We start from the raw sequence: 22,051 nt of genomic DNA, 5'->3' as shown, positions 1-22,051 counted from the left end.
ACCAACATGCTCCTGAGATCTGCCTTTGCCTTTTCCCTCATTCTGGATAACCAACCTATCTCTATCCTACACCCACGCCCAACAATATCCAACACCAGACTACGACATTACCTCTAACCCTCGCACTTTGTCTTCGACAACCCCAACGTATACCTCAAACACGCACAATGCCACCCACCCAAACCACCTCCACACGGCGTACCCGTACCCGTCGCTTCATCCCCACCCCCTGCATCCACACCGAAGCCCGCCTACTCAACCATGATAGTTTGCAAATCGTGGAGAAGGCATCAGCCATCACCACCTCACACGAAACGGCACAGCGGAATGATAGTTCATCCATCGAACAAGACCCCCACCAACAACCCCAGCAAACCCAACCAGACCGCCAACTCCAGCACATCGACAAACTATTCGAACGGTGGGACAAAGCAGTAGAGACGCAAAACGAGTTGACTCGGTGGATTAACGGTGTTAAGAACGAGCGTGAGAAGGAAGAAGCTAGACGGGTGTATGATGAGGTGTCGAGCGAGTGGGAGGATTTGGGCGAGGTTTATGGGAAAGAAGGGGGTTGGTATGTTTTGGGTGAGAGGGAGGGAGGGGTGTTGGTGAGGTGGGGGTGGAAGGGGAGGGGGGATGCTGAGAAGGGAGGGAGGGTGGTTAGGTGGTTGGGTGGGGTGGTGTGAGTGTGAGTGTTGGTTAATTGGAGGGAGGGGGAGGAGATCGGAGGGATGGAATTGTTGTGGATTTATTTCCATTCTTCTTCTCCTTCTAGCTCATCGATGTATGTATCATCATCCATAGGTTCTCCTGCCACCCATCGCGCTGCTAAACGCCCTGTCTCTTCTCCTACTCTTTGCGTCCTGCTAGCCGGTACAACGTTCATCCCATGATTCGCATCAGTAACAACAATAAGCTGCGATTTCGCCGTCAGCTTATCCCTCGTTTCGTTCAGCGTATCGATGGGGCACATGGCGTCTTCATCGCCGCTGATGAAGAGTATGCGGACGTTCTTTGGTAGGTCGAGTAGGATTTGGTCCCGTAGTTCGTCTTTGGGCCCGAGAAGTGGGTAGGAAACGAGTATGAGCTGTATGCTCAACTCTTCTGCTTCCTTGTCGTCTAACGAGGCGAGATGTTCACTGGCAGCAATGACAGCGGCGCGCGCCCCCATGCTTCGTCCGCCTAGTAACAATGTCTTCTTGCCAGCCGTGTTCTCTTTTGTTCCCTTTTGCGCAGTCGGTTGATTGGACTTCAGCTCATCGATACATGCGTGGAAGCCCTTGGTCCGCGCTTTGAGGTTCATCGAGCCTTGGAATGCGAGAACGGGGAGAGATAATGAGTATCCGGTGCAGAAGTTTACTACGGCGTCGGCGGAGAGTGTGCCGCCTGCGCCGTGGGTGAATATTAGGGTTGGTGATGATGTGGATGGCGATGATGTGGGGGTGTATTGGTGGCATTCGATTGGTTTCTTGACGAGGTCGTGTGTGATGGTGAGGGTTGTACGATTCTGAGGTGCTGGGTCACTCTCTCCATCGAGCTGCGCGTCTGCCTCTGGTTTCGCATCCTTTGGTGAACGCTTCTCAGGATCAGCCGCCTGTCGTCCTTTCGTCGTCTTTGGTTTCGCCTCAGGTGGTTTTGTTGTGGAGTCTGGTAAGTCTTTCGCATCTCTTGTGTTTGTCTTGGCAGATGAGCGCGTGATACGCCTCTTGGGATCGGGTGTCGACGCCGAATTAGAGGTCTTTTGGCGTTTTGGTGGCATGTTCGGGGTGGCTTAAAGGTGCGCACTTGTTCGACTGCGACGTTTCTGATATCCCTTTCAAGCTAGGCCTATTGCCGCCGATCACAAGAAAGATAGAGTGAGGTTTGTTTGATGAGGACAATCGTGTCTGCCTCAGGGCCTCGTTCGCGTGTTGGAAGTTGCTGTGACGTAAGCGACGTTCAGCCTCCCAGCCACTTCCCAGCCACCAGCCACAACCCTTCAGATGCGCTAGTATCCTGTGATCTCAACTCTGCAACCGGGACACCTCTCGTGGCTGCATTCTGTGCAGATGTTTTGCCAAACGAGGACTGGACCGTTGCTACAACAGTGGCAATACCAGACATATTTGTTGTCATACGAGCTTGAAGCGTATGAAGCGTATGAAGTCGTCACTGCAGGCAAAGTAGCCGCGGAGCTTCCTCCATTATCACTGGCATATGGTAGTGCACACGTCTCCTCCGTGTGAAGATAAGATCCGCATTGTGTGCAAGACAAGTGATCTGGCGGATCAGTCGATGCTCCAGCCTCTTTCTCTAGCGTTTGTGCTGATGTCGTGTCAATAGCCGCGGTGTCCGAATTTGCGATTCCAGTATCGTGCATCATGCGCAGGATGGTATTAATCTCCGAATTGTTTTCTGGTAATCTTGCTGCTTGTACGTCGAGAACATGTTTGACGTCATCAAGAATGTCGCAAAGAGGCACCATGTAAACATCTCCGAGGGCGTCATCCGCGACCACTTGCCCGAGGACAGTGATTTTGCTGCCTGTCCTTTCATGTGAACGGGTTTCCGTTAAGCTTGGGGACCGCATGCTGTTCACTGGCTCGGTCAGATCCGTTGACACCCAGGTGCCCGAGGTGCCTGCTGGTATCCCTACATTTCATTAACTAGGTACCCCGAGCTAAAGGCTGATCACTTACTCTGAGCGTTCCGTATTGTAATTGTGTGAACGCGTACGAAGTCGCTACCATATGACAGAATCGCAAACGAAGGAAGACGAGACAGTTGTCCGATAAATGAAGGTTGAAGACTCATCTCAGCATTGTCGTCCATCGAAACAGTATACGGTTTAGGGTCACCTAGGACATATCTTTCGAAAGCTTTCCCATCTTGGTTAACGCTGTCAGGTTGGTCCACTATGGCTTCCAACAAAGCCCAATCGCGATCGCATGCTCGGGTGGAGAAGGACGCCGACGCGACGTCGGCAGTGCCGGACCACTCAATCGATTCCCGAGAGTCAGTGGTGAGATTGTATGTGGCATTTCGCATTGTTGGACTCTCCGCTGATTCCAGAACTCGTAAGGGTGCAAACGTAGTGAGGTCGGGAAGGAGATTCCGCGCTGCGTTGAGCTCCTCGTTCGCCTGCTCGGTCTCGATCTCGTCCTCGAGATCGTCTTGAACAATGCTATGGCCGGCAGTCAAGCCAAACATAGATTCAACCCCACTCTTATCGGTTACTACAATATAACCTCCCATTGTAGCGTAACGTGTTCCGCCAATACCGTCAATCTTGAGAGGAATATTCCTATATCTCCGATTCCCGTTGCCCGTGTGCCCCATTTTGATAAAGACTGGGCAGAGATGCTGCGATGTAGTCGGCTGTATCGGCTTGCCTACAACAATTACATCGAATGATGCTGGGCCAACCTTGCCAGGTTGACAGAGGCGTCTGGGGGTATCTCTTCGGAAATATTTCTCAACCAAGTCGCTAACACAGGCTGGACAAAACACGACGATGTAAGGTTTGGCTGAGTTTTCGTCCGTCCCCAAGACTAGTAGACGTATGGCGAAGGGTCGAAAGTTTTTCTTGGATTTACGCAGGCTTTGCAGAAGCTCACCTTTCAGGCGTTTGGTGACGTCCTCGAAATATAGGCTGGTTTTCTCGTCGACATCTTTCTCGAATCGCGTCAAGCCCCTGATTGTGTCGACAGGTTGGCTAATAGTATTATTGGTATTTGTGGCGTCCGGGGAAGTTGCTGTGCGAGAAGGGGCCTGCATGCTGTACGCGTGAAGACAAGAATGTTAACAAAGTCAAGGGTCGAAGAAGGTCACTATTTCTGTGAATCTAAGCACACAATGCATGGGATACATGACCGGTAAGAAGCGAGAAAAAAAATCCCCGGTATCAATGCATCAGCGCCCAGATCTGCCCGAAAGAGTGCCTTGTCAGCCAAAGCTCCAATGAATTGAAGTACAGCCATGTCGGTCTGCATGTGTGGCGGCCAATCATGCAAGCACTCAGCCACGCGTGATCCTGGCAGGCTGAACTTCAAGAAAAAGTAGCAGCTCCAAGGCATCCCTCACGCTCGAACACGATAGGTGCTCCAGTCTCATCCTCCGATGGCAGCAGCTCCCACGACACCGTTCTTGTTGGACACGGTGAATACCGAACAACTACAGAAGCTGGGTAAGGTTATGTGGAACTGGGACCTTTGTAGCACATGCAATGGGGCTGCGACGTGCAGTCAGCTAGAATGTCCATGGAGGGGCGCAATACGATTTGACACATTCTGGGATCGGTACAGGACCCTGACCGAGGATTATGCACCAGAAGGTACCACGTTCTCGCGTCCAGCTTTGTCATCCCATGATGACCTTCTCCGCCTCATCCAGACTATCAGAGACAACCCAGACCTGGACCGAGAGCGCATTATCAACTCTCACTTTTCGGTCGGCAATTCGAACGGAAAACTTTGCACAAATGCCGTGGATCAGGACCGAGCGGTGAATATAGCAGCTAGTGTTATGTTCATGACCAATTGTGGAACATCGCAGGATTGTGCGGATTTCCTGGAGGAAGGCGGCCCATCTATCTCCTGGCGGAGCGACGTGACTGTCACAAACTTCGTTTGCGAAGCATTCCCACGTACGAGCCCTGGCCTTTTAGGGGGTAGTCTAGGCGACACCAGACTGTCTGACTTCCTTGGATCGCTGGCTGCGAGCAAACTTGTGAAGGCTGGATTCAGGCTCGAACCGACTAATGATCTGCGCAGCCATTTGACAATGGATTACAGTGGGAAAAGAAAGGTCATCCGAATTTTCCACTGTTCTGCAGTACTGAAAGAGATGTTGTTGGCAAGTCGACCAGATGGAAGTCGCTGCTTGGTTCCACGATCGCTCGCCCTGGAGGTCCTGGACATACTGTACAACATCCTTTTCCCCGACGACCGGTCGGGTGCATACATTACAAAGTGCGGCTTCGATCCAGATCTACTGCGATACGATGTGTCCCGATACCAGCGGAAAGACGACCCTGAAGTTGACCACAGCTATTTTGGTAACCGACTCAAGGAGATCTACGACGAGGTGCAGAACCCGACTCCTCGCGACGACTGGGCGAACTGGATCCACAGACACAGCGCGCAGCGGTACATGATGATGGCAACAATGATCGGAGTCTTCATCGCGGTAATCATCGGAATCCTTGGCCTCGGAATCTCGGGTTTCCAGGCTTACGTGTCGTACCAGCAGTGGAAGCATCCTGTAAAGGATGCATGAATTGAAGACAGGTGTTTCGAACGCGCAACAAGCGGTGACGGGCCTGTGGAGGCTCTCCCCGATGGATTTCGGTGATGACACGATGGAGAGAAATGGGATGGTGGGGAAAAATGGGCGGCAGGGAGGGACAAGCGAGATGGCAGCCGCGCCCGCGCACGCGAAGCGGCTCCTCAAGATAGCACGTTGATCGTACTACTGTACGACTCACGCACGACAACGACTCACATGCTTCATGCATCATGCATCATACACCACTGCGTCCGATACTTCCCTTGAGTGACAAGTATACTGAGTAGCTTCTACCTTTACAACGTATACTATGACTCGGGAGCCGGTCGGGACCCAGGTGCGGAATGACATTTCCGCGAAACCACCGAGATCCATTAGATGTATAGTCATCCTCATTTTACAAATTGTCGGTCAATGACAAGTGTAACAGTGTTGACAGATATCCGGTTTGAATTTGTTGAAACTTCCTCAATCATGCGAGGTATCACTGATCAGCTCTTGGCCATCACGTCTGGGCAGCACAAAAGACACGAAGCCGGTTAACTACGACACTTGTACGGTTAACTACGGTACATCGTGGAAAAGAAACTCTTCGTATTCGTCTCCACGATGTCCGTTAAAGCAAGATGTTTCATGGCGATCTCAATAGAGGAATGCAAAGTCCCGAAGCAGCGTCCCCATTACTCGCCAGTCCTCGTATCGCACCCTCGAGTCGCCCTCCAGCTCTATGCATCACAAACTTCCGTATCCATAGGCGGGTTAAATATCCGACGAATAGGAAGTCTACCCACAAAGGTGACTCGCAGCGATGCGCCGGCACGAACAATTTACGTCTCAACTGCCAATGCCAAGCATTCGCACATAGGCGTCCAACTCCTCCCTTCCAACAACCCGCGCCATCTTCCCTCAATGTATATACATTTACCCGCCCTAAGGATTCAAGATCTCACTCCGATCTATTCCAAGCCACCCCGTCCTGCACAGCATTCTCGCACAGTATGCCTGGCTCAGTAATCCCTTTGTTAACCCACAATGGCCCTTGCGGCTCGCTTCGCTACTGATTGGCCCGGCTGCCGCAGCTCGCGAATCGAGATCCTTTCATCGATGTGCAATGCAGATAATGATAACGGCAGACGGGGCGTTGCGGCACCGGCTAGTCGAGATGTGATAGCGATGATGTGATGATGGTCGTTTTTCATGAACGGAGGGTTCCCCGGCGGGCTGGGTTGGAATGCGCAACGGCATGTGATGTTATGCCGTGTCTTTTAGCGTAGGAATGCGGCGTAGTGGTTTGTGATCATTCTTGAGGTGCGAATTCCATGTTCGGGTCGTTAAGAAGTCGATGTCTGGGATAGCCATGTAGTTATCGTGTTTCGAGGTTAGGTTTGCAGGAATAGTCGTACGATTGCGCCGCCCCAAGCCGAACCATTGAGAACAACGTATGATAATGCATCGGGTAGATACATGCGATTTGTTGAGTGAGGTCATTGAAGCGCAGTGTTGGATTGTATGATTGATTTATTTGATTCGTCGCGCGTATCCGCAGTGTTTAGGGTTAAGTGGTTGCTACTATAGAGCACTAGCTACATGCATCGGGTTATAGTTGTACAAGGGTATGGCGGTAATGGAGAAGCAGAACAACGCGAACAAGAAGAGATTCATGCAATGCAGTGCGACTAGGTATCGTAGACGACCATGCGAAATAGAGGAAATAAGGTGCTTTTGGTATTAAAAGACCACCACAAGAGACAGAATGAATGAAACACGTATACAGAATTCCAGTAACATAAACAAGGAGAGCGAAAGATCCAACTCCGACTGTATCCATAAGGAAAGTGGGTAACCAGTTACCGCGGGGTGCCAACATGCAGGTATTGAACAAATACCGCCTTCGCCAAAGGAAATGTCGCTAATGGGGTATCGCAACCAAATCATCCTCCATGAATGTCTCGTATATGCTCTGTAGATCGTGGGTATATCTCGATAAATGTGTGAAATGATGCAATGCGACGGCACCCTAATAACCATGGGGCGCGTTCGATGTGTACTTTTGCTCAGGGGCGTACTTCTGGTCCGTCACGTAATAAGAGTGAGGATGGGGAGCCGCAGGGAACTGCGGTGCGTTGAATGGCTGCACGGCTACAGGCGCTGAAGCCCTCCTTTGTTGGTCGGGTTGCGATCCGGGGACCTGAGCCTGATGAGGACCAACTGGCGAGTCTTGGGAAGGCAAGGCGTGAGCATCAAAGCCCGCGGATTGCGGCAGAGCGTACGGAGTTGGTTGCGGCGTCTGGTATGCCGACGTGGGTTGAGTGTACGAGGTCGCTGATGTGGCCGATGGAGGGTCGAAGGAGTAGTGACGCGCAGACTGTGGTTGCGGCGCGTAGTGCGAGGATGGAGCAGCGTGTGTGGAGTACTGAGAGCTTGCGGAATGTGGGGAAGAGTATTGCTGAGGGGATGGCGGATGCGTGTAGTGCTGCGACGGAGGCTGTTGGACGGAGTATTGATGTGCCGGTTGGTGAGCCGAGAATGGAGGCGCGGCATAATGTTGGGGGCTGTGGTGGCTCGACCCGTACTGAGACACCTGAGGCCCATGCCAGTAGTCGGGAACTGTTAGGTGAAGAGGAGCATGTGTCTGGAGCTGGCCCTGTGCGCCAATTGATTGAGTAACAGCTCCAAGAATGTGGTGCTGGACGTGGCTTGGCTGGATGTGGTGTGGGTAGCCAGCTACCAGGGGCATGTCTTTGCTCTCTTCATCTTCAAGGCTGACCTTCCAGCCATTCAGAAGCTCCGGTCTTGGCTGAATGTCGGCTAGCTTTGGGTCCTGGAATGGTCGCTTCAACTTCCCGCTGACGACGTCCTCAAGGCTGTAGTAGGAGATGACGTGGTGGTGGGTACCCTGGTACTTGACTGAGATGGTCTTCTTCATCAGACCGCCCTCCTTGAACTCATAGCTGTCGATGAGAGAGCCACAGAATCGTCGCTGTTGGTCGGGCGTCAAGCTTTGGGCAAAGTTGGCGTATACCTTGTTCATGGAGTCGACATCGCCTGGCAGGGACGCGTCGAAGGCTGAGTTCTCGTATTCGTCCTCGGAGTTCTCCAACACTTCACCAGTCTTGGATCTCATTGGACCGTTGTTCTCCTTGCGCTTCCTCTTGGTACCGCACGATGGGTTGAGGGCCGACTTCTTCTCTTCAGGCTTCAAAGCTCGCACCAGCTGGCGATATATGAGGCAGTTGTTCATCACCCGACTTGGGGACCAGTGCACAGCATCGGTCCATCGCTTGATACCGGAAGCGTTCTCCTCGTACACCAAGACGGTTCCAGAAGTGAGCATCTCTGCGCGTTCCTTATCATGCGGCCTGCGGCTGATATGGCTGAGACGGCCTTGAAGTGCGGCCTCCACAACGGTCATGGCATCTTTGGTGGTATCGAGGAATCCCTGCCACGTTGGCTTGAAAGCAGGTTGTGCTTTGACCATGTTACCTGTAACCTGGGGCCTTGGTGGTGGTGGTGTGCTAGTTGCGGTCGACAGGACGCGAGATGTAGCGATAGAATGAGTGCGAGACGGTTGACGAACTTGCTGTTGCATCGAGGGTGTGAAGTTGGCGTACATGGAAGGATCGAACATATTTGAGTAGGCAGGTTGTTGAGTGGTCGGTTGTTGAGGCCAGTTCCACGAATCTGTGTCTCCGTAGCCCTCCACCTTTTGCACGCCACCTAGGGACATATCATGTCCAAAGGGAGGCATCGTCAGAGTCGATGCCCTGATACCTTGCAACATGGGGAAAAGTAGTCTTTAATAGATTCGACTCCGTAACTGGATTGGCGTATTGAAGCTGGTCCGGAAGATAGAAGCTCGTTAAGTACTTATAACAGCAAAATCATCCACTGTAGCTAGTTAGCGCATGGAATCAAGCCTGGATGAACAAGAACTTACCAGTGTCGATGTTACAATAAACGAGTGTTGTCGAGAGTAGATGTGCGAACGGTGTTGGTGATGTTGGATGGGCGGGACGAAAGGCGGGGCAGGTGCGTTGACGATGCAGATGGATAGTTGCGCCGACTGCAGTCTGTGATCTCGCTTACAGAGAGGAGAATTATGCGTTGGTCGTTATGATGGGTTGCAGCGGGAGTGGAGGAACTGTATAAAGGGTCAGAAATTGTTTGGATAGTCTCCAAGCCACATGGTGGTAGAGGGGCGGGACTGTGCACGTACTGGCGCTGCAGATGCAAACAACGATACGGAGAATGTAGCTCGCCGACAGGAGGTACCAGAGAGTGGTCCAGGGAACGGGTACAACTATGTATAATTGGGGGTTAATATCGATGCGTCGGCGAATTGCGAAGCAACCAGGATGTTAGGGTAGGCAGGCCCTGGGACGATAATAGGGAGTGGAGGTAATAGTAGCAACGGCGGCATCAGCCAGCGGACATGGACATGGCTCCTTGGGATTTGACGCTATCCAGCCTATGACAGCTAGGATGGGCTGTCGGAGATAATTGGCGACTCCTGGCAATGACTCTGATGGATGGGGCAGGTCAAGCGTGAGGGAATATGCACGACTTGCGACAGAGCACGAAGGCAATACGTCGTGATGGAGTGCCTGGGAGGGAAACGCTTGTCTCCGGCGGCCATGACACACTGCGAGACTGGCCGCTAGGAAGGCTTTACCTGGTTAGGATGGCAGACAGTTGATGGCCACAGTAGCGCAGCGATCGCCCCCTGCTTCGCGCACTGCTAGGCCCTGGACGGAGACACTGGACATGTGAGGCAGTCCTGCTGGGGATGTTCGCCTCCAGCCATCCGCCAGTTCGTGGGTCTGGCCCATGAGACGATCAACGCACACAAGCAGCCTTCCCTGCGCCCACTCCACCGCCGCCCACCGCACCATTGCCAGCTAAACTAGTGCGCCATGACTCCGCAGCTGCCAGGGCCTGACGTTAGGACAGCGTAAGCTTCATGTTCCTGGACGGCGGCCGCTGGTGAGGCAGCACGCGAAACTCTTTTCATCCCGCAACGTCCTGGACCCAGAAACGGCCGTCCGAATGCATTGAGGAGGAGTATCGGGTCAGCATGAGCAATGCGGGCCTTCCGCGTGGCTTCAGCAGGCCCGAAGTCGGTCGGATGCTGAGGAAGCGGTGCGGAGATGGCCAAGAGAGCAGGATGCAGCCGGAACAAGGCACAGCGCAGACGTCCAGCATGGCGACTGGGATGCGATTATGCGAATCCGAAAGAGACTAAGCGTCATGAGCAGAGTGGCCAAGGACCACGCACACTGGTCTAATCATCGCGGATCCGGGACGGTGCGCTATGTTTCACACGGTCGCGTCTGCTCTGTGGCCCTGCCCAGCAGCCCCAGCTGTTGTCGACCAACCCCTACATCAAAGGTTCGCTGCGACCATGCAAACGTCAACGCCGCACCACCGTCGGTTCGGGTACCCAGGGCGATGAAAAAAATCTCCCGAGAATTGCGCATCTCCGCGCGGGTTGCGTTGGGTATGGCTCAGTCGTCGCACATTCGCCTTGCGTCCGCGAAGGGCATCGCTTGGTCAAGTGACGACCGAACGCGGTCTAGCGTGCACGTGCCGGGCTGCTGTCCTTCCCCTCATCCTGGAGAGAATCATGCACGCCCATCACACTCCATCAGAAAAATTGCACCGCTCAGCACGCCGTGACCTGCGAACTTCTCCAATAGTCCGTGTGAGATGCGTCTACCGTAAGCCTGAGATTTGCAGCTATGTTTTCTTCCAGACAAGCACACACCGTGGAGTTGTGGGGTCACGGCTTCCGCTCCCACCCATTCATACGCCTCAGAATGCGTTGCTTCGACTGCCATGCGACTGCATTTGGAGACGTCTTCAGGCGGTTTGACGCGGGGCTGACAATGACGACAATGCAGCCGATACGTGACGACCAAGCGGGTCCTGGTGCAGTCGCAGCAACAGAACTGCATAGCCTACTGCAGAAGCACCTCGGTGACTGACGCGGTATCCTTGCCCTGAGGGCCAGGGATAGAGCCGCGTCTGCTCTCCCCAGACGTGCGCTTCAGCCTTGATCGTCCCTTGCAAGCTCACCAGGTGAGTTATCATCTAGTCAGGAACGTCATCTATAGCCGATGATGTGCGGTGTGCCGATTAGCCAGACACTGGACGGCGCTATCAATTCCGGTCCGCAGCCAGGCTTGGGAGGCGCGAGTCAGTGCTGTCCTGCAAGTCACGCACTTCGCCCTTTTCGGCCGGGCGGCATTGCAGATATCATCCTCGTTTGGTTAGGGTGGGCATCACTTGTCTCCGTGCGTTAGCATGCTCTCTTTGGAGGCTTGCTGACACCGCGCCTGACAGCAACCAGGTTTCAACGGCTATCGCTAGATACTAGGAGGTCGCATTGAGGAGACGACTGCATTCTGGCCACGCCCGAGAGGATTCGACTAGACATGTGCTAGCTGTCCGCTGGCCTCAAGTGTCTATCAGCAACAATTGATAGCTAGGGGACGCATGTTCGCCAATTGTGGCGCGCCCCTCCAACGCATTGCTCAGACTGGGAACATCGTTGCTTTGCAAGCTCTTAAACAAAGCAAATATAGGTCCCGGACATATATACAACCAGCATCGACTCAGGCCGCACGTTCGCAGTCGGTCGTTGATCAGTGAGTCCACTCTCAACCTGGAATCAGGTCATCAGGTTATCGCAGACTGTACTAACCTAGTCCTCCTTGTCCTGTTCGCGTTTCAATTGCAATAGCGCTGACCTGGATTAGTTTTTTTATTCTCCAATACACGTGCTCATTCGTCTCGTTATGGTCTGATTTTCTCGCAACGAGACCTATCGCGCACACTGCTAATCGCGCTATTCTTACTGCTATGACCAGAAGTTCAGCTGCGCCCACGAATCGTCAAGTCAAGACAAGACATGTACCTTGTCGCTTTCGAGGCAGGCTCTTGTTGATAGCTCATTGAGTCTGCGCCAGCGTCTCGCCTGCCCCGGATTGTTCCCGAGGCGCAGGTGGCAGCGAGTGTGACTTCAGGTGCGCGGGTAGGCGAAAGTCGGCTACGATCAGCACAACTTGGATGATGTGATGTCTTTGCACATCAACCGCGACGCGCTAAACACACAGCAGGGTCTCGTTGCGTACGGTACGATCACGGCTCAGTCGCAAATACCGCATCGATCCTACTTTTGGAGTGGACACGATGACTGCGATGGTGCTATGTAACATTCTGCAGCATCTGCTCGACCATCACACCGACGCGCAAATGCACAGCGGCGTCACGATAATCCTTCCATGTAGCCTGTATCACGTGTCGATATCAGCCTCGGTTTTCATGGCCCTTTTCGGCACCGAACGGCGTCGCGGTTGCAAAGGAAAAAGCGACTCAACGTCTCCTTGTCGCGAACGCCAGCTTGAGTCAGCATTCTCAAAGTCCAGATCCTGTTTCGTCAACGTTGATGAAGCCGGCATGCCTTCGACCTGGGAGAGACACCATGACGATCAAGCCCTCCCGGCGTTCAGTCTACCTAGGATCACCCCCGGCATGTTCTATTGACTGATAGTGTACCTTGGCGCTATCCGCGGCGAGATCCACCCTCAGCATCCATTTACTCCTCGTGTTGGGCATTTTCGCAGGTCGGCAAGCTCCATTAGACCAACTTCCACACTGCACAGGTGCGCAAATGGGTGCACATGACGGGGATGATCTACACCGGAAGATGAGGTCCCTGGACGATCCTGGAGATCCGGATCGTACGGATATTTCCTGCTAGCAATGCGCTAAGCGGCTATCTTCCGCGGAGCGCAAAGAGTGCGAACATCGTGTGCGGCGAACTCCTCCCCAGGGACCAGAGGGAAAGCTTGTTTCGGGGCTACTTCGGCCAATGTCGAGTCCTCATTTGTCAAGCGTCGTGGAGGGGTCCGGCCCGCGCAGCTGTAGTTGAGAATGTAAGTGCGTGCGCCACGTGAGGTTGGCTGCACACCCAACCTGCAGATTTATTCTCCTGAGATTAACTCCAGCGCAGGACTTATTCGCCCCGTTGGAGTAGCATCCGGAGCATTAATCGATGTTTCATCCAAGACCCTGCTTGGGCGTTGTAGGCAGATGTTCGAGCGGACGGCACCCACGACTATCGACTCGCCGGACTTGTAACTAAGGACATCGTCTGTTGCACAGTTTCGTGGCACCTGACATTCCCGTAACTCCCGCTGTTGGCTTCATACAACGTTACCTGTCTCGTCGCTTGCACCTCGGCACAACATCCAGGAACATGACTTCACCCATCATGCGTCACAAACGGCGGCGCTGTTTCTTTCTCGTGTGGCTTCAAGCACGCCGTCGGTACCCTTAAACATCACGGTCTTCGTCCGTCATGGCTTATTGCGATTGGCCGGCTAGCTGCTAGCACATCAATAGATCGTCTAACATTGCCGTAGAACAACGCCACCACACACCGTCAGTTTTCGATTGTGCTGTCTATTTGGGCCAAGATATGGGCTTGCCAAAGTTGCCCGGGAGGTCATACTGTAACCTCAACTGAGAAAGCACCCTCACCCTGTCAATGACTCAATCTTGTCTGAGGGCTGGACTTTCTCGAAGCGGCGCCCGCAACGTCACTGTCTAGTTACCTCATACCTTCTGGACTTACTGGAGACGACTAGCCATGTGCTACGTTCTCGTGTTCAACAGTTTCACTAACCGGCTGTATCCTTAACTCTGTCGCCCTGAAGTTCAGCCTCGTGGTTTTTGGGCGAATGAGCTACGTCGGGGCTATAATCCGATTGTTGAATTAATCCCATTCGCACAATGGACTCTCGATTATCGACGAAATTTCCTGCAGTATGGTACGACTTTGCACCAGCACTGTTTCAGCCCACTGCCAGTTGGATGCCGCATTGAATTGCATGCTCCACTGTCTCTAACGTCGATCCAGACTCGTGTGCTGCAAGTGCAATACATTGCGGAATGACGTGCGTTAGAAACCTTCATGGCGCAGACTTTCGTGTAGCAGGATACGCGAATCCACTCAACAGGATCGGAGACATCTGCCAAACCCGGCGACTTCTCGAGACAGACATCAAGTCCACATTCGTACGTACAAGCGCGGTAAGATCACGCACTTGAGCTGTCAGCTTTTGACTACTGTACTATGACCGTTGCTTCACTACTGCTCCGCCGTTGAAGATGTCGGCCTAGGCTAGGTAGCCCAGGAACACGCCCTTCTGACGAAGTTTGTTCAGCCACCAGTCCACAGCCCCTCCAAAAAAGTGAGCTCGTCACAGACGTTCGCTGACGCCCGCACCGCAACCGCAAGGGACACGCTGTTTCACCAGGCGGGCCACTCCGTATTCAAAAATCCTTCAGGGCGTCTAGACGCGGATCCGCCAGGTCTTGCCGACTACCTCTACTCCAAGGCCCTTATGCGGTTGACGTTGTGTGCGCGGATCAAGAGACAGCCTTAGCGGGCCTATCCGCCCTGGATGTTCATCACGGTCTCACCACGTTCATCCGTGTATTTCTTCATGTTGGTTTGAACTAACTAGGAAACTTGGTTGTTTCAGACATCTTTGCCACGTGGGATGAAGGTGGAAATTGCGGGGAGCTGGGTCGGACAGAGCGAAACTGACTCATTCAGCAATGACATCCACACACTTCCAGCGGAGCAGTTGGCCGATGACGATGGTAGTCTGCTACCGATCATTTTCGGCTTGGCGAAAGACGAAGAACATCCGATTCGGACGACTGTGGTGCGGTACTAAGCTACAACGCCACCACGAATCTCGACGACAGCCCTAGAATCTAGGCACGCTACATCGTATTATGCAACACCAAGCTGCACCGCTCACGATGTGTCGATATGGGGAAACATCCGCGAGCTGCACGGCAATACCCTCTCGCATATACACACCAATCAGGAAGCTGCCAGCAATCTTATCTCCACGAAGCTCTATCCTGTCCTCTCGATCGCTGCAAGGGGTCTGGTCCGGTAGGTTTGATCGAAGCCGAAAGTTTGACCACTGCAGGCATTGCATGATCGAACACTTCGGTGCGGACCGTTTGTCTGGACAGGACATCCGCAAGTTACGTGTCAACCTTACCACCCACCATGCTGCACAGCTCGCAATCCTGCAGGTAATTAAAGTCTTTAATGATGCCATGATGATCACTACGCAACATTTAGCGGCGCCGTTGGTCTGCTCTTTGAAACAACTCCGATGCTGCAAGATGTGCAGGAGCGATCTGGGCACCTAGGTGAGAGAGCTGGATATCGATACCCTGCGCGTGCGTCTTCCCCAACGAAACGCTTGCAGAAATGATTGGGCACCAGTGCGACATACCATCAGATACCCCATTGCCTCTTGGAGTAACGCCGGGACATCCTCATCTCCCATTCCAAGCTTGTGGATGCCCCAATGTGGTCGAGCAAACAACGAGCATCCTTACATATCATGCCCAACAACGCCCAACAGGGCCAGCACGTTGGAACTTGTTGAGAAGAGTCACAAAACCGGTTGCAGTCGTGAGGGGTGGCACCCGCACTGGTTGTTTAGGGCTGACTGTGTAGCACTCGTTTCGTTCATGATCAGCAGATAAACGGTTGCTGATCTTGCCGAGAGAAGGACCGAAGAAGCCGTTGGATTGACATGGGGAGGCTTCGCGCCGTCCACGGTTTTTTGGCTTATCTCGGGGGATCTGTGACTGGGGTTTCGCAAGATTGTCTCTGGTCGCGATCTCTGCGGTGTTACTTTTTGGGGTAATCGCGCTTTTGGAGCTCGCACAATGCACGCAATCGGGATGTTGTGGTCAGTCAGCCAATACAGGGGATGAGGCAATCAACAGTGATGCTGAATGCGGGTGCATGGAGCAGTGCTTGAGCCGCGTCGTTCATGCTGGGTTGAGCGGCTCCAGCTGCACTGAATGGCTGACGAACCCCGCAAGGGAATGCGCGTTCGCTCTTGCAGGCGCTGGACGCGCACTGCAACGTCTCCCAGGAAGCTGCCTTCGCAATGTGGCATCCATTTGCCCGCGATAGCGTAGTCCCTTTGGGAGTTCCGTTCCTCTGGAGCCTCATTCTTTTTCGAACCGCTCTCCTCTGTTGGCATGCTAACTGCCGTGTTTGCCCAAAGTCTGACATAAGATCAATGTGAGCATGATCAGTGCACGTGGGAGGAGGCAATCGCCCCTTTTCTTATCCCTTTCACAGTGCATGGCGAGATTGGGTGCGTGTGGTTGCGAGAGACGTAGCGTATTGATATTGGGCATTTGTACATAGTGAGTGTTGGTGGCGATACATGTCCGCAGCAAGTAAAATGAATGACGAGATTACCAAGGCGAGGACACATTCGACCCTTCGCCCAAAATGTCGGTCGACGCGACGGATGAGCTTCCTGGCCTTCCTAGCATTCTGCCATGCGCTTCTAGGAGTTTCTCCTGACAGAAGCCGATGAGCCTCTGTCGAAACTCAGGATTGTAATGTGTGCATAGCTCGTAGTGATCACAGTCAGCTACCATCATCTGTTCGTTTAGCAAGCCAATCTTGGCTAATTCGTAGGTCACGACCTATAGCATATGTTAGAATTATATATGGAGAAAACCAGCTGTTTGTGGTGTGATGTGTAATCTCTTGATGACTTACCACATATTTTTCCGCTTTCCATCTTCGTCCAAGTAACTTGTGCTCTTCCACTCGCATTGCCTTGCTCTCTCGACCATCCCAAATTGATAATACAGGCAGGTCAGGACGGTGTGCACGGATATACGTATCGAACTCTTCAGAGAGTAGGCGGAGGTACACATTTTGAAGATCCAGATCCAAGAGCTTCCTATCGATGCTTTTTGTCCTTCTCGAGGTGGGCGGTCTTGTGACGAGGCCAATGATGTTCTCATGATCTGCTATATTCTCGGACGTAAGATGTGGTGTTCCAAGAAAGATGACGCCGACTGTGTTGTTGACGAGATTCTGATGCCATTGGGACGGAAAGCCTCGGAGCTCAGGACTACTAGACTTCCAGAAGAACTGGCCATCGTCAGCTTCATCTCCTCTTGATCCTTGGTTTAATAAACTCACATCTTTGATGAATATGCCTCCGATACCGTGGCCCAGAAAAACCATGGGTATGGACATTGCCTTCGTCTATCATCAATTAAGGCTCCGGCCTCTGTAGCATGGCGACTTACATTATTTTCTTCGCGATATTCGTAGATCAGCTGCATCATGGCGTGCGAACTGTCCCTGACTTGAGTCCACCGATTGAAGTCTTTCCCATTGACTGGTAAGCCATGTTCAAGTACGAGGACTTGTATATTCATGTAGTGTTTGGTGAGATCGCGCACAAGTGGCTCATCGCTAAAGCCATCTATACTCCAAATCTCGACGGCAGGATCACCCGTGCCTGGTACGATAACGACACTACACTTATGTTAACAGAAAGATCTCTTGTTCCAGGCCTCACTTACAATGCGTCAGGCTCCATCGTATGCGTGAGGTCGTTTGGCAAGCCCAGAGGCCTCAGCGTGCAGGCTTTTTGACGAATAATGGACGGATCTTTTGACCACGCCGGACTCATGGGGCTGGCACTGGCACTGTCTAAAGACAACTGAGAGAACGGCATCGCCCTAGTCCAATGGCCGCTAGGCGCCCTTGGGGAAGTGTCTGATGTTGGCTGTGATGGTGATGCATCTGATAGGGTTGTGCCAGGTGAAAGAGTGAAGTCATCGACGGTTATCGGCCTATCGAAATACTCTTCAGTCTCTTGAAGGGAGTCTGTACTGTCCAGATCAGAGCGCAGTGTTACTGATCTCGTCGCATATGGTGGTGTCGCGCTGCCGGATCGGCGCTCTTCTTCCGAACTTCTGGGACTTTTCACACTTTCCACTCTTCCTGGGAGCGTTGAGGTATTGGCCTGGTTTAGAGTTGAGCCATCCAGTGACTCTTGAGACTGTGAAGGCTTCTTCTGTACTGTACTGTCAGTCGCTAGGTCGAAAGTAGATGAGTCTTTGGCAGGTGGTGATGGTTGCTCTACTAGGGTCGTAAGACCAAGAGCATATCCGTGTGACTCTAGATCTACAGCATCGGCTCCGCGTCGTGAAGATGTGGGAAACCGTTCTTTGGCTGCAGTTCTGACAGAGTCGAGGGCTTTGAACACTATAGTAGACCTTTCCGCATCGCTCCAGGCCAGGGATGCCGCAGATGCGACAGTAGATGCTGTCTGCTGCGCCATGTTACGGAGAAAGTTAGTCGCGTTCTTGCCTTGTTCGTGTAGTGTAGAAGCCGGTCTATGCGATGTCAGCATGTTGGTTCTCTAAAACGAAAGAACGCCTGATCTCTTACCTCAACGATTCAATCGAGTCTCTTTGAGTAGCCTCTTGTGCTTTAAGCCAGGGATCTTGGAGAGCGTCGGATGCTGTGGGACGGTTCTCAGGAATGACTTGCAAAAGTCTCTCCAGTAAGTCGCATCCTTTCCGTGAGATACTTTGCGCTTGCAGCACATGATAAGGGAAAGGCGTTTTCCCCTCGACGTAGGACCCCAGATCTTTTGCGAAAGGCTCGCTGCCAGTGAGAGCCTGGAAAACTAGTGCACCCAAAGCCCATATATCTACGGCATCCGTGTATGATTTGCGTCCAGCGAGGGCCTTCCAATTAACGTGACCTTTTCTCATGATGACTTCGGGTGCCATGAAGCCATCTGTACCAGTATATGTACTGAGTGAAGCCGCGTCCTGCATACGCTTGCTGACCCCAAAATCGCCAAGCTTGACCCACCAGTTAGGGCTGCGCTCTTTGATCAGCACATTTTGTGGCTTCAGATCACGATGAACGAAGCCGTGGTCGTGCATACTCTTCAGTCCGTCTAATATCTGGTGAGCAACGCATTGGGCTTCATGCTCTAGTAGTTGGCCGAACTCGTCAAAATGGCGGCTTAGATCGCCATGGGGAAGATATTCCATCGAGATGTATACGTGTTTGTCATCTTCGTACCATCCAAGCGACTTGACGAACGAATAGTTGAACTGTATTCATGGGCATGTCAGCCCCCCATAACCTGATGGGCGGTGGCCTGAAACCGAATGGGAAGTACTCACCTTGTCCTGAGAGAATTTCGCTATCGCATCCAGCTCATGACTGTAGTCGACTGCAGACCTCTTCTCAATTTGCTTGACGGCTCGTTTGTCTGTGTCTTTGTCGCCGCCTCCTACCAGCTTCTGCAGCCAAACAGTCCCGAACGATCCCCGACCAAGTTCTTTGGACTGCTCCCACTTCTGCTTCTTTTTATTCTTTCCAAGAAGAGGAGTCGTATCCGGCGTCCGAATATGATGGATCGTGAATCCTCTCTTAAAGATTGTGTCCAGTTTGGAATCGGCCACTAACTCTGGCACTAGCTCCATAGCTCCGATATGCGTGGAAAGTGGGGCAGTCAAAGGGGAAGTAGCGAAGGCCTTGGAAGAACTAAACACAACACACAACACACGACAAAACCGGTATACGAGAAGCGCTGGAGCAATGCTGCGCGCGGAAGGTGAGAGGGGTGTGATGTATTTCGGAAGCAGCAGCAGCGTCATGATCCAACCCCAGCCTACCCCGCCGATGTACCCAGGTGGCACGGCAGGCACTGCCTATTCGCCCCCCAACTGCGCATAGGTGGTAGAGATCGACCCTGTAACTCTTCTCGTATGTATATTAACCAGCCTTGCGCCGTCATACACAGCCTGTTCTGCGTCTATTTGCAGCTTTGTCGGCCCCTCACTCTCAGCCACTGACGATTATCCCTACCCGTTCCGTCTGATCCTTGACAATACCCCTCCAATCGAGGCATTCCCTTTGTCCCATGCCCTGCAGTGCATCTGGTATTACTCGCTCCATTCTGTAACTGTTCTTCGTTGATTGCGACCCTCAAGTCGTCTCACGACAATCTCGTAAGACTTCGCAATGTCTGTTGAAGTGGCACTGGCAGTCGTCGCGACTGTTGACCTGGCAATAAAGTGAGTGCCTCACGTTCAATTTACCCTCCCACTAAAACGTGTCTCAGATATGGCGAACGCCTTGTCGACCTGTACACTAGCTACCGAAATGCCCCGGACGAGATCAAGGAGCGAGTGCTATTGATGAGGAACAGCTGGTTCCGAATACAAACCCAACTCCGATATCTTGAAAGGATCAAGACTATACAGGGTGAAGAGTTCAAGATCATGCAAGATCAGACGCTCAGGGTGCTGCAGATCAAGTTGGAGGCTGCGGTGGGCGAAGTGCAAAACCTTGAGAAGAAGCGAGACACCGCCACCACCACCAAAACGGCCGGCGCTACGACGAAGGAGACGAAATATCATAATTGGAAGTATCCTTTCGTCAAAAAGAGCCTCGATGCCGCCATAAGCGAACTGCAAAAGTGGCAGCAGGCTTTTGATCCATCCTGGTATCTAGCCCTGATGATGTCTAACCGGCTGATAGACAACCATTTGCAGGATTTCTTAGAGGGCGATTCTGAGCTGCCACCAGTTGATCGCAATGTCATTTTTTCTGCGATAGGGGTTCGCGAATCACTCAAACCGGAATCAGGCACCGGAGAGAAGAAGAAGGTGTTTCTACCAGACAACGCGACTTCGGGCTTTGTGCGCACGCCAATCTCATACTCAACAGCATCCTTAGGTCAAACGCCAGACAAAAGCCAAACCTTCGTTTTAGACTCTGTCCCAAGTCAACAAGGCATCAAGCCCGACATTCAAGTCGCAGACGTACGCGATCTCGCTCGCAAGCTCAATGGAGCAGACGCGCTTTCATTTGGCCTGCTCAGATGCTTTGGTGTCGCCAAGGTATGCAGAGATAAAAGAACGACCACGGCTTACGATTTCGTGTTCTATATCCCGTCCTCGGTGCGATCACCACAGAGTCTCCGCAACATATTGATCGAAGCAAAACCCAATGTTAGTCTCAGCACGCGCTTTCGCCTCGCGCTCCAGCTCGCACGATCTGTTACCTTTGTCCACACTTACAAATTCGTGCATAAAGGCATCAGACCCGAAACAATCCTGGTCTTCGATGCTGAGAAATCCGAGTACACGCACTCATTCTTGGTCGGTTTCGAGAAACTCCGGGCTGCGGACGGGAGAACTGTGATGGCCGGCGACGCCGCCTGGGAGAAGGATCTGTACCGCCACCCGGAGCGACAAGGACTAAGACCAGAAAGCGAATACACGATGCAGCATGACATCTACAGCCTCGGTGTGTGCTTACTGGAGATAGGCATGTGGCGCACGCTCGTCACATACAGCAGCACGAATGAAGCGAATCCATCGCAACTCTTGCCGCCACCGGGCTATACCGAGAAGAAGGAAATGACCAAAGCTGCATCGCTCAAGGAAACGCTCGTCGGAATTGCGCAGCGCGAATTACCCAGCTGCATGGGCGACAAGTATACGGATATTGTCGTGACCTGTCTGACATGCTTGGACGAAGATAATCCCGAATTTGGCGACAAGACCCAGTTCCAAGATGAAGACGGCATAACTATCGGGGTGCGCTATATCCAAAAGGTTAGCGACAAGACTCCTACCACGTTGACACGATACTAATGAGTTGGTCAGATCCTGCTCAGACTGAGTAACATCTCGGTCTAGATGGTCATGACACGCGACCCTCACAGCCAAGAAATGATGCAAAATCCCGCTCGAAATGCGACGCATAGATACCGCAGTGCGCAACAATGTCACCGCCATCATCTCAGTCCTTCTCCTGTGTGAAACCCATGAGCTGAAATACCGCCACGTGATCAACCACGTGTTCCTTCAGCTGTTGCTTCTC

General features: G+C 52.6%; 4 protein-coding genes across 4 annotated transcripts; 1 reads left to right on the top strand and 3 right to left on the bottom strand.

Moving 5' to 3' along the window:
• Positions 1-748: 748 nt before the first annotated feature.
• Positions 749-1,759, bottom strand: J4E93_008396 (uncharacterized protein; the record flags this gene model as incomplete). Its single annotated transcript, XM_049346296.1, has 1 exon — positions 749-1,759. The coding sequence occupies one exon, from the start codon at positions 1,757-1,759 to the stop codon at positions 749-751; it is 1,011 nt and encodes a 336-aa protein (XP_049196697.1).
• A 5,523-nt stretch (positions 1,760-7,282) lies between these two features.
• J4E93_008395 (uncharacterized protein) lies at positions 7,283-8,893 on the bottom strand (the record flags this gene model as incomplete). Its single annotated transcript, XM_049346295.1, has 1 exon — positions 7,283-8,893. One exon carries the CDS (start codon positions 8,891-8,893, stop codon positions 7,283-7,285), a length of 1,611 nt encoding a protein of 536 aa, XP_049196696.1.
• Positions 8,894-18,582: 9,689 nt separating this feature from the next.
• Positions 18,583-19,641, bottom strand: J4E93_008394 (uncharacterized protein; the record flags this gene model as incomplete). Its single annotated transcript, XM_049346294.1, has 2 exons — positions 18,583-19,266; positions 19,339-19,641. The coding sequence occupies 2 exons, from the start codon at positions 19,639-19,641 to the stop codon at positions 18,583-18,585; spliced, it is 987 nt and encodes a 328-aa protein (XP_049196695.1).
• Positions 19,642-20,182: 541 nt separating this feature from the next.
• J4E93_008393 (uncharacterized protein) lies at positions 20,183-21,822 on the top strand (the record flags this gene model as incomplete). The annotated part of the gene is made up of 2 exons (XM_049346293.1): positions 20,183-20,235; positions 20,283-21,822. The coding sequence occupies 2 exons, from the start codon at positions 20,183-20,185 to the stop codon at positions 21,820-21,822; spliced, it is 1,593 nt and encodes a 530-aa protein (XP_049196694.1).
• Between the last annotated feature and the right edge of the window lie 229 nt (positions 21,823-22,051).

Source organism: Alternaria ventricosa, assembly GCF_023758065.1.
Source record: "Alternaria ventricosa strain BMP 2768 chromosome Unknown scaffold_16, whole genome shotgun sequence".
NCBI lineage: Eukaryota > Fungi > Ascomycota > Dothideomycetes > Pleosporales > Pleosporaceae > Alternaria > Alternaria ventricosa.
Note: the sequence above shows the minus strand (reverse complement) of the source record. Positions and strands in the feature narration are given on the sequence as shown.